The sequence below is a fragment of the Thamnophis sirtalis genome, unplaced genomic scaffold, assembly GCF_051295495.1.
Source record: "Thamnophis sirtalis isolate CommonGarterSnake01/CBP01778 unplaced genomic scaffold, rThaSir2_p1.2 scaffold_12, whole genome shotgun sequence".
In the NCBI taxonomy this organism is placed as follows: domain Eukaryota; kingdom Metazoa; phylum Chordata; class Lepidosauria; order Squamata; family Natricidae; genus Thamnophis; species Thamnophis sirtalis.
Genome location: NW_028261392.1, coordinates 53,956,468 through 53,969,244, shown reverse-complemented (window position 1 = coordinate 53,969,244; position 12,777 = coordinate 53,956,468). Strand labels below are relative to the sequence as shown.

General features: G+C 42.9%; 1 protein-coding gene across 1 annotated transcript in view; it reads right to left on the bottom strand.

The window, feature by feature from the left end:
- ADCY10 (adenylate cyclase 10) overlaps positions 1 to 12,777 on the bottom strand; it is a 144,175-nt gene that overhangs the window by 80,588 nt on the left and 50,810 nt on the right. The window contains exons 14-17 of the mRNA XM_087726296.1: positions 6,016 to 6,208; positions 4,810 to 4,896; positions 3,356 to 3,639; positions 1,613 to 1,749 (exon numbers count right to left, since the gene is read on the bottom strand). Of these exons, the coding sequence (XP_087582422.1) occupies positions 1,613 to 1,749; positions 3,356 to 3,639; positions 4,810 to 4,896; positions 6,016 to 6,208 (701 nt within the window). The remainder of the gene's footprint in view (positions 1 to 1,612; positions 1,750 to 3,355; positions 3,640 to 4,809; positions 4,897 to 6,015; positions 6,209 to 12,777) is intronic.

Here is a 12,777-nt window from a genome sequence, read left to right as displayed (position 1 = left end):
GCCTCAGTTTATATCAATAAAACAAACTGAATGTTTGTCATACACTATAGAAGCGTGGGGGGATACACCAAAGTGTCTTTTCAAAAGACAACTGGACTTTCTTATTTTTTCATTGAAGTCATTTTGCTTCTCATCCAAAAAGCTGCTTCAGAAGAACTGAATGCTTCAATACCCTGTCCATTCCATATTTTATTATCTTACCAAGAAGATAATAAAAGGTTGTGGTCTACTTTGTCAAATGCCTTATTGAAATCCAAGTATACTATGTCCACAGAATTTCGCTGTTACACTAATTTAGTCACTTTGTCAAATAATACAATAAGGTTTGGCAAACTCATGTTTGCTTCTAGTAATATCTTTGCTTGTTTATAGGTATTTGCAGCTCCTTGCTTGATTATCTTTTCCAGGATTTCCCCAGGTATTCAGGCTGTCAGCCTGATTGGTCTGTAGTTTCCTGAACCCATATATGAAGGAAATTATTATGTCTTCACAGCCTCAGTGATTTCAACAAAGCTAATCCATGTCACTTTGCAGAAACTGAAGCTTACTTAGTATCATATTGGTATGTGAATCTTGGATAGGATTAACCAACCAAGAGCCCATAGTATGCATTTCCCAAAACATGTCAGACCACACTATAGAAAGTTGAATGTGGATTCCTGATTTATAGAAGCACAATATGGTGGAATGGTTAAATAGATTTATTAAGCCTACATCAACTATATTTCTTACAGAAACCTTTCCATCTTTGAAAACTAAAAAAACCAGACTAAACATTTTTGCTACACCTTTTCCAACACTGCGACTGCATGTATGTTGTAATTGCTGGGGAAAGAAGGATATGAACTATGAACCTCACTGATAAAAGTTCTAATTACGATATCAGGAAGCAAAAAACAGTGAGATGCCTTCTGGTATCTTCGTGACTATTAATATTAAACTGTGTAACAGAAGAGTGATAGTTATGATGTATTGCATGATTAGCTGCTCTCTTGCTGAATATTTCAGATCTGTGACATTATTGCCATCAGATATTCTGATGCGTGACCCATCAAAACCGCGGAGGACAAAATCGCGATCGACGAAAGCGCGCATGTGACGTCATCACAGCGCGACGAAAAAAATTAAAAATTGAAATAAAATTAAAATTAAAGCAAGCCGATTCACATAAAGGTAAGGGTTAGGTTTAGGTTTAGGGTTAGGGTTAGGGTTAGGGTTAGGGTTAGGTTAAGGGTTAGGGTTAGGGTTAGAGCGTTAGCGTTACGTTTAGCGTTAGGTTAAGGGTTAGCATTAGGTTTAGCGTTACGTTAACGGTTAGGTTTAGGGTTAGATTTAGGGTTAGGTTAAGGGTTAGGGTTAGGGTTAGGTTTAGGGTTAGGTTTGGGGGGGTTAGGGTAAGGTTTTCGCTTTATTTTTACATTTTTCGATCACAGCGCGATGTTTTCGTCGCGCTGTGATGACGTCAAATGCGCGCTTTCGGCGAGCGCGATTTTGTACTCCGCGGTTTTGTGGTGGAACCATTCTGATGCACCTTTAATAGTACCATATCATTCATAAACTGAGAATTGCTATGAAGCTATACTATATTGATAGCCAATGATCAGTAGCTTACTAAAAAGGCTATCCCATTCATCCTCTTTCTCTTCATCTTCCTCCAGCAAATGGAATTGAAGCACATTGTTTAAGTGGAGGTTTCGGAGAAGTTCTTCACAGTAAAATGGGTTTCCATGACTCCTTTGTATTAAAAATCTGTAAGTAATGTGGAAAGGGAGGAAGGGAGAAAGAGAAAGGAGGGCAGGCAGGCAGGCAAATAGAAGAATGGTCATAGATGAATGTCAGGTTTAAGTCATCATGTAATGCAGTGTTTCTCAACCTTGGCGACTTTAAGTCCCGTGGACTTCAACTCCCAGAATCCCCCAGCCAGCAGAGCTGGCTGGGGGAATTCTGGGAGTTGAAGTCCACGGGACTTAAAGTCGCCAAGGTTGAGAAACACTGGTGTAATGCCTAGTGCTGCATTGCAATGATGCTTTCAACCTCCATTTCAGCAGCAGGTAAGTTATAAACATAATAAATTCCAGACTTTCCTGGGCTTCTGAAACTGTAGTAGTTGTATATGAGGCTACCTAGAATTGGTTGTGATATTGCAACTGCATGTTCGCAGCTAGGGACTCCAGAGATGAAAACAGGCACTGTAGAGACTGCTCTCATTAGTTGGCATAGTGTAGGAGTTCTTAAACAAGCCACAATGGCATGGCCTGCAAATCTCTCTAATTTCCAAGATAAAATTACCTCCACGCGACCTATTAGATCTCATCGATTAGGCCTCCTCCGAGTTCCATCTGCTGGTCAATGCCGACTGGCAACTACGTGGAGGAGAGCCTTCTCGGTGGTAGCTCCAACCCTATGGAACAATCTCCCCGTGGAGATTCGTACCCTCACCACCCTCCAGACCTTCCGCACAGCCCTCAGAATCTGGCTATCCCGTCAGGCCTGGGGCTAAGACTGTAACCCGCTCGAATGGTATGAATGTTGTGTTTTTTAATTATGTATTGTCTTATATGTTATAAAGTTTGTCTCCCCCTCCCCCTTGGATTGTGAGCCGCCCTGAGTCCCCCCAGGGAAAAGGGCGGCATATAAATAAACTTCTATCTATCTATCTATCTATCTATCTATCTATCTATCTATCTATCTATCTATCTAAAAGAAACTGCATTAGTCTTTGCATTATATGTGACCCCAAAATAGTTGTGCTTTATTAGGATGGGCTGACCTACTCTTTCTGAAGTATTTTGTAGATGGTCTTATTAAATATTTAATATTATAAAATGTCATGAACAAAGTTAGATAGACTGCTTACAGATACTGATATCTGAAGAAAAGAATCTCATTGTTATCAGAACTGTTACTATGCCTATGGCTTTTGGTGTCTAATCTGCCAAGTATTCCAACAATAGAACAATTCCTCAACTGATACAAATACTTAATTGAGGAAACTCACATTTTGACTTCTGTACATACACTTACCAAAATTCTCCCTTTCCTAAGAATAAAAGCTACTAAATAGATTATGGCATGAAGATAACAGCAAAGCTGACAATTATGAATGGTGGTAGGATAAGCTTTCCACAAGTGAGTGTATAACTGGTAACCTGCTGTCAGAAGAGAGAAACAGAGAAATTTGCCAGTTGAGCAAGAAAGTCTCTTCAACTTGGAAGAAGTCAGGTAGTTCGCTTGAAATAAAAGTTTCAGACTTGTTGATTTAAATGATAACACTTTGCATTTCCAGCTAATTGTCTTTGCCTTCAACTTAAAAGGAACAGTTAAAAGATTGCCTGGGCGGCCATCTTCTACTTACGTTTCAAGCTCCCTGGCGATACTGACCACTCCAAGGTCTTGACAGGCTTTCTGAATAATTACTGAAGGACTTAATTCCCTTAGCCGAATAAAAGTTGTGTTTGGACTATTCAGGATTTGGGCTGCACTAGAACAAAGTATTCGTCCCTTGTGATTGAGAGGAGACAAAGCCATAACAATAAAGATCGGAACACTTTTAAGTAAGTTATCCAGGAAATCCCAAGAGGCTTTATCAATATATTGAGCTTCATCAATTGCAAAAATGATGACTTCCTTTTCTGCTGCCTAAAAAAAAAAAAACCACAATAACACATACTGTGCACAGTAAGATGGTGCTATAACCAGAATTGTTGTCATCATAGCTTTTAGAATTTTTACTTCTGCTATTAAATGCTTCTACTAATGCTAAACTACACTCTAAGAATTTGTCATTTTTTGTACTTAGAAGTCTATGACCAAGGTTGTTTCCATGACTTAACTAAAACTGGTGATATTGCAAGAGGTTAATAGAAAGAACTGGACCCTACTACTGATCTCAGTTGACCATCAGTGTTTTCCTGGATCTGATCTACAAAATGAATCCACTTGCATCCAGTGAAGTACATAAAATAAGAACAGATTGTTGTGAAAAGAATAAACTCACTATGTTTATCAGGTCCTAGCTTAATATTCATTCAGCAAATGTTCGAAGTCACAATGACACTGAAAAAATCTTCCTGCCCTTCTTCTCTACATGATCATTGTGTTTGTGGGTTCTTGGGGCAATAGGAATTCTATGATCATTGTACTGCAGTGGCATGCCATACTGCAGCACTTCTCACTATATTGGGGCTGTCGTCTCATGCTGCAATGCTGGGGCACCATGGCACATGGCAATAGCAGCTGTGGCTTCATATCACAGCGCACTAATGGGGCTTCACACTATGCCAATGAGATTTTTCATCAAATTGGGCCAAGTGATCATACCACCACATGGTAATGGGGCTTTCACCATGGTGAGGTGACAGGGTTGCTTGCCTGGCATGGACTTGAGGTGTCACTCCTTGGTGGTAGTAGGCACTGAAGAAGACACATGTGAGTTGTGAGAGATAAAAGCTCAGAGCTTCAGCCCAGTATAACCAAAGACGGCCACTGTGCAGAGTGGCCAAAGGGACAAAGATAGAGGAGTCGAAGAAGAGGCAGTCCCTTCACTTGGGGGAAAAAGTCTCAAGACTGCAAGTGATCAAGGTAGGGATGGCTTGGATCAGGGCAGATCTTTGCCTATCAACATGGGCTTCACTTCACAATAGCAATAAAGACTGCTAGAACTGCCATTGCTAAGGAAGCAGTCATATGGTGTCTTAGCAATGAAGTAGCTGGTCTCAATTGCGACATTAAGCAAGGATTATACTGAGAAGCTAATAATGCCTTTATCCTCTATAGACCATGTTATGCACAAGGAAAACATTTACTTACATTAATCAGAACGTTTAAAAGTATTGTTTCAATCTCCTTATTTATTCTGTCATTGTCCATTTTAGAAACCACTTCTGATGTAGGAAACTAACCAGAAAAAGAAACAAATCTCATAATTATTTGATTAATAATATTTCTGCCAGTAATACTTTTTTTATAATTCAGTAATAATCTAAACAGATTTATCACATTCATTCAGTCTCCATAAAAAGAATGTTCCATTTGTAAACTGTTTCATACTTAAACATTCTGAGTATATCTAAATCTATACAGCTTTATCAAGTGATCTGTACCCAGGGGTGGGTTTCTCGCCCCGTTCCAACCGGTTCGGTTGAAACGGGGCCGGCGGCGTCCTCGTGCACGCGCGCAGTGCATGCATGCGTAGTAGCATCTGTGCGATGCTCCAGCTGCTCCTGGAGGATCGTGCAGGCGCTGTATGCGTCCTGCGCTGTGGCACGACAAAACCGCGCTCGTCAAAATAGCGGTGATAAAATTGCGGCGCTAAAGCCGCGATGTGTTCACCACGCGTCATCACCGCCGCGACAACAGCACGGCAACAGAAGGGCGCTTTAAAACGGCGCCGCGGCAGAAAGCCGATTTCAATTAAGGTAAGGGTTAGGATTAGGTTTAGGGGTTTGTTTTAGGGTTAGGTTTAGGGTTAGGTTTAGGGTTAGGTTTAGGGTTAGGTTTAGCATTAGGTTTAGCGTTAGGTTTAGCGTTAGGTTTAGCGTTAGGTTTATTAGGTTTAGGGTTAGGCTTAGGGTTAGGTTTAGGGTTAGGTTTAGGGTTAGGTTTAGGGTACTGAGTGCTTGGGAATGCGCGGATTTGCCCTCCGCGATTATGTCATCGCGGTAGGGTCGCGTTTTTCCTTAGCGCTTCGAACGGCGCGAATTAGTCTTCACGCTTATGCCTCCACGGATAAGGGCTTCGCGGATTTGTGGTGGAACCGTCCTGTGCATGCGTGGAAGCGCAGAACTCGTCAAAACGAGGTAAGAAACGCGGGCGGGCGGGTGGACCCTTTGGCGTTCCCGGAAGTTACTTACTTCTGGGTTTGCCAACCAACCGGTTCGCGGGGACCGCCATGAACCACCTGAAACCCACCTCTGTCTGTACCACTATATTACGTTTCTCTAGTACTGTATCTATAGTTGTTTTTCAATGCAAAGCATTCATAAGAGAAAAGATCTTTCATTCTTCCATTTTTACCTTAACATGAAAAAGGTTGTTCAAAAGGCAAAGATATTGTTCTTCTAAAATTCCACGCAACTTGCTCAGAATGACATACTGCCTTGCATCATAGGTTTTACAGACATCCACCCCCAGGAACATTGCCATCAGTGTCCGGACAGCAAAGAAGTTTTGCCATGCATTTATCTTTGTCAGCTCCATTGCCACAACCCTGCTCAATTAGATGGACAAATGAGAATCTTGACTTGAAATTAATCAGAAGCAGATTATTTCAATTTGTGCAGCTAAAGCAAAGAAATTGTACCAGTATTGAATTTTAGTTCATTGATTACAGTGGAGTGATTATACGGAAGAAGTTTTTCGTACATCATTAAATAATAAAGCATCTTCAGACATCTAGTAATATCAGGAAGAGCTTCCCGCTCATGCCTCTCTGAATATTAAGAACTGCCCTCACCTTGTTTGATTGAACATTTGTGGGGCCAATGAAACATTTCCTTAGCTCTCTGCAATAATTTTGATTCATGCAAGATATTAATAACGAACCCAGATTAGTGTAACAATTCCTTCCAATTAAGTATCTGCCTATGTATCCTATTTAAAGTTTACTTTAAGGCCTTACTACATCGGCACAATGGCTCCGCAGTTAAGATACCGGAGTTGTCAGATAGAAAGCCAACAGCCTGGGTTTGAGACCCAAGTGCCATGTGACAGGAGTGAGCGCCAGTTTTCACCTAACTCTTGCCCACCTAAGAGTTTGAAAGCATGCAAATGCAAGTAGATAAATAGGTACCACTTTGGTGCGGAGGAAACAGCACTCTATTACATCATGCTGGCTACATGACCACGGAAATGTTTTTGGACAGTGCTTGCTCGCAGCCTCAAAATGAAATTGAGTGCTATAGTCAGCAATGACAAAGGAGCAAAATCTGGAGGGACTCCCTTTCCTTCTTTATGGCTTTACTAACAATAATATGTGTGTAACTAATATGTATGTGTCCATGTAACACTTTACTTCTTGCTTGGGTGAAAAAAATGTGGACCTGCTTCACACATTTTCAAAGTTATAATACGTTTTATTTAATCTGAGCTAAATATGCTGGACTTCAAGAATATGAAGATAAAGGGATTAATAATTTTTAATAATGAAATAGAAAGCATACATGGAAAGGAGATTACAAACATTCAAGTTCGTTTTAAAGAGATTGAGGAACAAGACGCATTATTGGTGATATATATTGGATGATAAAGTCAAATAATATTCAGAAGCAGTCAATATCTCTTTCATTGAAGGGCCTTGGACCCAGGGCCGGATTTTCCTATAGGCTAACTAGGCTTCAGCCTAGGGCCTCAACATCAAGAGGGGCCTACATTCAAATTGTTAGCAAAATTAAAATTACACTTTTCTAAAAACAGTGAACACTAAAACACTGAACCGAAAATAAGGAGAAATTCTACGCATATGACTAATAAACAAACATAAAAATGTATTGGTTAAGATCGTTCCAGCGCCGCGGCAGTCGGGGAGCCCACCCACGTTCCCGGCACCGGCAGTCAGGCGAGAGGCGCGGCCGCTCCCAGTAGCCGCCCCGTCGACGCGGAGCCCACCAGCGGCCAGGCAGGTGAGGGCGAGGGGGCCGAGCCAGGCAGCTGAGTGCAGCAGAGGAGGCGGCTGCCTTTGCCGCAGAGCAGAGCCGCCCTCCGTCAGGAGGCCAGCTATATATATTGATATATATTGATATATCACAGTAATGATGTATTTTATTGTCTCTCATGTAATTTACAAACTTAAAAATGGGAGGTGAAAGGGCCTCGTAAGTGGAATAGCCTAGGGCCTCTTTTCATCTAAATCCAGCCCTGCTTGGACTGTTTTGACTATGTCAAGCTGTGGAATGTGCTTAGGAAAATGGGAACATTAGAACAGGTCATTGTCCCCATGTGAATCATATAGACAGATCAGGATTACAAACAGAAACATGGCAAGACAGATTGGTTCCTGATCAGCAAAGGAAACGAGATGAGATATTCTTATTTATTCAGCATATATCAGGTGACTACTTAGTGACAACAATCCTGGCAGTTCCAGTTTGCAGTCATTAATCAAACCTCAGGCAGTTATTAGGGAGGGACAGATGCCAATCCAAGCCATTCCTGCTTTGGTCTCTCACAACCCTGAGCCTTGATAAGGTAAAAGACTGGCTCCCTTCAACTCCTCCCGCCCCCCGCATTTCTGCCCACTTGGCTACCCTGCACTCTACTGCCTCTGCCAGCCCTTCTGCCCTTCGCTTTGCATCAGCAGCAGTAGCACAAAGAAGATAGCAAAGGTCAACTGTGGGTGGCAGGACCAGCAGGGCCAGTGGAGTACAGGGCAGCACGGCCACAGAGATGATGAAGTGCAAGTCTGCCAAAAGGAGGACATAGGTGTGTGGGGGGGCGGGGAGTTGAATAGCAATAGCAATAGCAATAGCAGTTAGACTTATATACCGCTTCATAGGGCTTTCAGCCCTCTCTAAGCGGTTTACAGAGTCAGCATATTGCCCTCAACAACAATCCAGGTCCTCATTTTACCCACCTCGGAAGGATGGAAGGCTGAGTCAACCCTGAGCTGGTGAGATTTGAACAGCCAAACTGCAGAACTGCAGTCAGCTGAAGTAGCCTGCAGTGCTGCATTTAACCACTGCGCCACCTCGGCTCATGAAGCATCCCTGTGATTGTAATTGTGAGTGGACTGCCAAGTGCCCAAATTTTGATCACGTCATCATGGGAGCACTGCAATGGCCATAATTTTGAGGACCAGACATAGCTACTATATGTTCAATGTCACCATAGCTTTGAATGACCACCAAACAAATGGTCATTAAACAAGGAGTGTGTGTGCATGTGTGTGTGTGTGTGTATCAGTATCTCACTGAAGTGAGTATACCCGCTCACGTTTTGTAAATATTAAGTATATCTTTTCATGTTACAACACTGAAGAAATGACACTTGGCTACAATGTAAAGTAGTGAGTTCAACCCTAAGTGATAATGTCCAAATGGGGCCCAAAGTGTCAATATTTTGTGTGGCCACCATTATTTTCCAGCACTGCCTTAATCCTCTGGGGCATAAAGTTCACCAGAGCTTCACAGGTTGCCACTGAAGTCCTCTTCCACTCCTTCATGACGATGTCACGGAGCTTGATTTTGATTTGATTTGATTTATTGGATTTCTATGCCACCCTATTCCCAGAGGGACTCAGGGCGGCTCACAAACCAAAATAGGGGGGAGAATACAAACAAGAGGAACAACGGGCAAACAACTACAACAATTTAAAAACACTCAACAACCACACAATTCAAGCGGGGCGGGGAATCCGTCAACCCCAGGCCTGTTGGAACAACCAGGTTTTAAGGGCTTTGCGGAAAGCCTGAAGGGTGGTGAGGGTCCGAATCTCCACGGGGAGCTCGTCCCAGAGGGCCGGAGCAGCCACAGAGAAGGCCCTCCTCCAGGTGGTGGCCAATCGGCATTGGCCAGTAGATGGAATTCGGAGGAGGCCTAGGAGCTGGTGGATGTTAGACACCTTGTGTACATCCACCTTCCATTTCAAGATGCACCACAGATGCTCAATAGGGTTTAGTCCTGGAGACATGCTTGGCCAGTCCATCACCTTTACCTGCAGCTTCTTTAGCAAGCCAGTGGTCATTTTGGAGATGTGTTTTGGGTTGTTAACATGCCCTGTGGCCCAGTCTCTGAAGGGAGGGGACCATGCTCTGCTTCAGTATGTCACAGTACATGTTGGCATTTATGATTCCCTCAATGAACTGTAGCTCCTCAGTGCCAGCAGCACTCATGCAGCCCCAGACCATGACATTCCCACCACCACACTTGAGTATGGGCAAGACATACTTGTCTTTGTACCCCTCACCTGGTTTCTGCCACACATGCTTGACACCATCTGAACCAAATAAGTTTATCTTGATCTCAGCTGACTACAGGACATGGTTCCAGAAATCCATGTTCTTAGTCTGCTTGTCAGCAAACCGTTTGTAGGCTTTCTTGTGTAGCATCTTTAGAAGAGGCTTCCTTCTGGGACAACAGCCCTGCAGACCAATTTGATGCAGTATGCGGCGTATGGTCTGAGCACTGACAGGCGGACCCCCCCACCGCTTCAACCTCTGCAGTAATGCTGGCAGCACTCGTACGTCTATTTCCCAAAGTCAACCTCTGAATATGACGCTGAGCAATGGCACTCAACCTCTTTGGTCGACCACGGCGAGGTCTGTTCTGAGTGGAATCTGTCCTGTTAAACTACTGTATGGTCTTGGCCACTGTACTGCAGCTCAGTTTCAGGGTCTTGGCAATCTTCTTCTAGCCTAGGCCATCTTTATGTAGAGCAACAATTCGTTTTTTCAGATCCTCAGAGAGTTCATTGCCATGAGGTGCCATGTTGAACTTCCAGTGATCAATATGAGAGAGTGAAAGCAATAACACCAAATTTAACACACCTGCTCCCCCCTTCACACCTGAGATCTTGTAACACTAATGAGTCACACGACACTAGGGAGGGGAAATGGCTACTTGGACCCCATTTGGATATTATCACACATGTGGGGCATCTTGAAATGGAAGGTGGAGGTGTACAAGGTCTCTAGGTTTAGGTTTTAGGTTTTATTAATATTTATAGGCCGCCCTTTTCCCTGAGGGGACTCAGGGCGGCTTACATAAAATAAGGAAGGGAAGGTACAGACAATAGACACAAACAATACATAGAAGTAAAATAGTAAACAACATTCATTCATCATTCGGGTGGGGACAGATTATCTTTATCCCCAGGCCTGACGGGCTAGCCAGGTCTTGAGGGCTGTGCGGAAGGTCTGGACGGTGGTGAGGGTACGAATCTCCATGGGGAGATCATTCCAAAGGGTCAGAGCTACTACTGAAAAGGCTCTCCTCCGTGTAGTTGCCAGTCGGCACTGACTGGCAGATGGAACTCAGAGGAGGCCTAATCTATGCGATCTAATTGGTCGCAGGGAGGTAATTGGCAGGAGGCGGTCTCTCTAACATCCACAAGCTCCATGACATCGTCATGAAGGAGTGGAAGAGGACTCCAGTGGCAACCTGTGAACTCTATGCCCAAGAGGGTTAAGGCAGTGCTGGAAAATAATGGTGGCCACACAAAATATTGACACTTTGGGCCCCATTTGGACATTATCACTTAGGGGTGTACTGACTTTTGTTGCTAGGGGTTTAGACATTAATGGCTGTGCGTTGCGTTATTTTGAGGGGACAGCACATTTACACGGTTATACAAGCTGTATACCCACTATTTTACATTGTAGCCAAGTGTCATTTCTTCAGTGTTGTCACATGAAAAGATATAGTTAAATATTTACAAAATATGAGGTCTACTCACTTCTGTGAGAACACACACATACACACACACACATTGTACATATATATATTCCACAATATATATAATGTGGAAGCCTCGGTTGGAAGATGATGATGTGGATTTAAAACTGGAGGAAGAAATGTCAATAACCTACATTACGCTGATGACATTATGCTGATGACAGCAACATGAAAAATATTTTTTTTCCAATGGTGTGGAAAAGTGGGACTAAAATTACATATAAAGGAAGCCAAACTAATAACAGGTACAGTAACCTATTCTGGCCCCCACTTAGCCCATTCCAAAACTACAGCCACACGAAGCTTGCAAAAGAATGTCTTTATCAGTCCCGGCTCACGCTGACTGCGAGCCCAAAATAAACATAGATAAAGTCTCTGGCAAAAAGGTTACACAGCAAATGCAAAACAAAACTCTTACAGCGAACCAGGTTCTCAGAAAGCAAAATCACTTATCCAAGTGTCTCTTTGAATCATTAACACTAACGCGAACAGGAACGGAACGGAACTCTCGAACAAACAAACGACGTTGACTTCTGCAACCAGGGCGTGGCACCATCAGTCCTTTTATCCATAGGAGAAGACTCTAACGAGCAACAGCTGTGTGTAATCACCTCCTATGAGTCCTCAATTGTTCCTTACGTCGGTCAGCTCTTCTACGTGCATCCCGAAACAACTCACAGGAGGGTTCTTGCTCAGCCTCTCTTGTCTCCTCCCCACTGATCCAAGGCTCAGTCATTACCTGGGGACCAACTAGTCTCTCTGAGCCCTGCTCGGAGTCAGACCCTTGTCCAGAGCCCTCCTCCTCTTCTAAGCATGACTCATATGGCCCCTCGCTGTCAGAGTCTGATAACAGCTCCTAAGACTCAACAGTAACCTCTCTTTGAATTGCTAATGAAGATACAGAAATGAAAGATAGCTTTTACCTTTTTTGAAGACTATCAACTCTAAAGGAATCAGAAATCAAATATGCTATAGATACTAATACTTGGTAGGGTAGCAGTGAAAGATTTAGAAAAGATACTCAAATACCATGTTGTGTCAATATCTAAAAAAGAATGGCAATGGTTTTCTGTTTTGTTTTTTTGTTTTGTTATACTCGATGGGACTCTGAAGAAGCAGGATTTAAAAATATATTTTTGCTTTTCTATCTGATAAGCCCTTTACTAAAGCATTGAGGAAGAGACCCATGAATAAATAATTTATCACAGAAATGCCATCAACCTCTACTGATATCCTTTAAGGCCCATAGAGTCTTAGAATCATTGACACATCATTGCTCAAGGCTGCAGACATAAAACAATACACTTGTAATGCTCATAACTGAGCCAGGACCAGGGAAAAATGAAAAGATGGGAGAGAAGAAGGCGCGTTTCTGAAAATATGTAATCA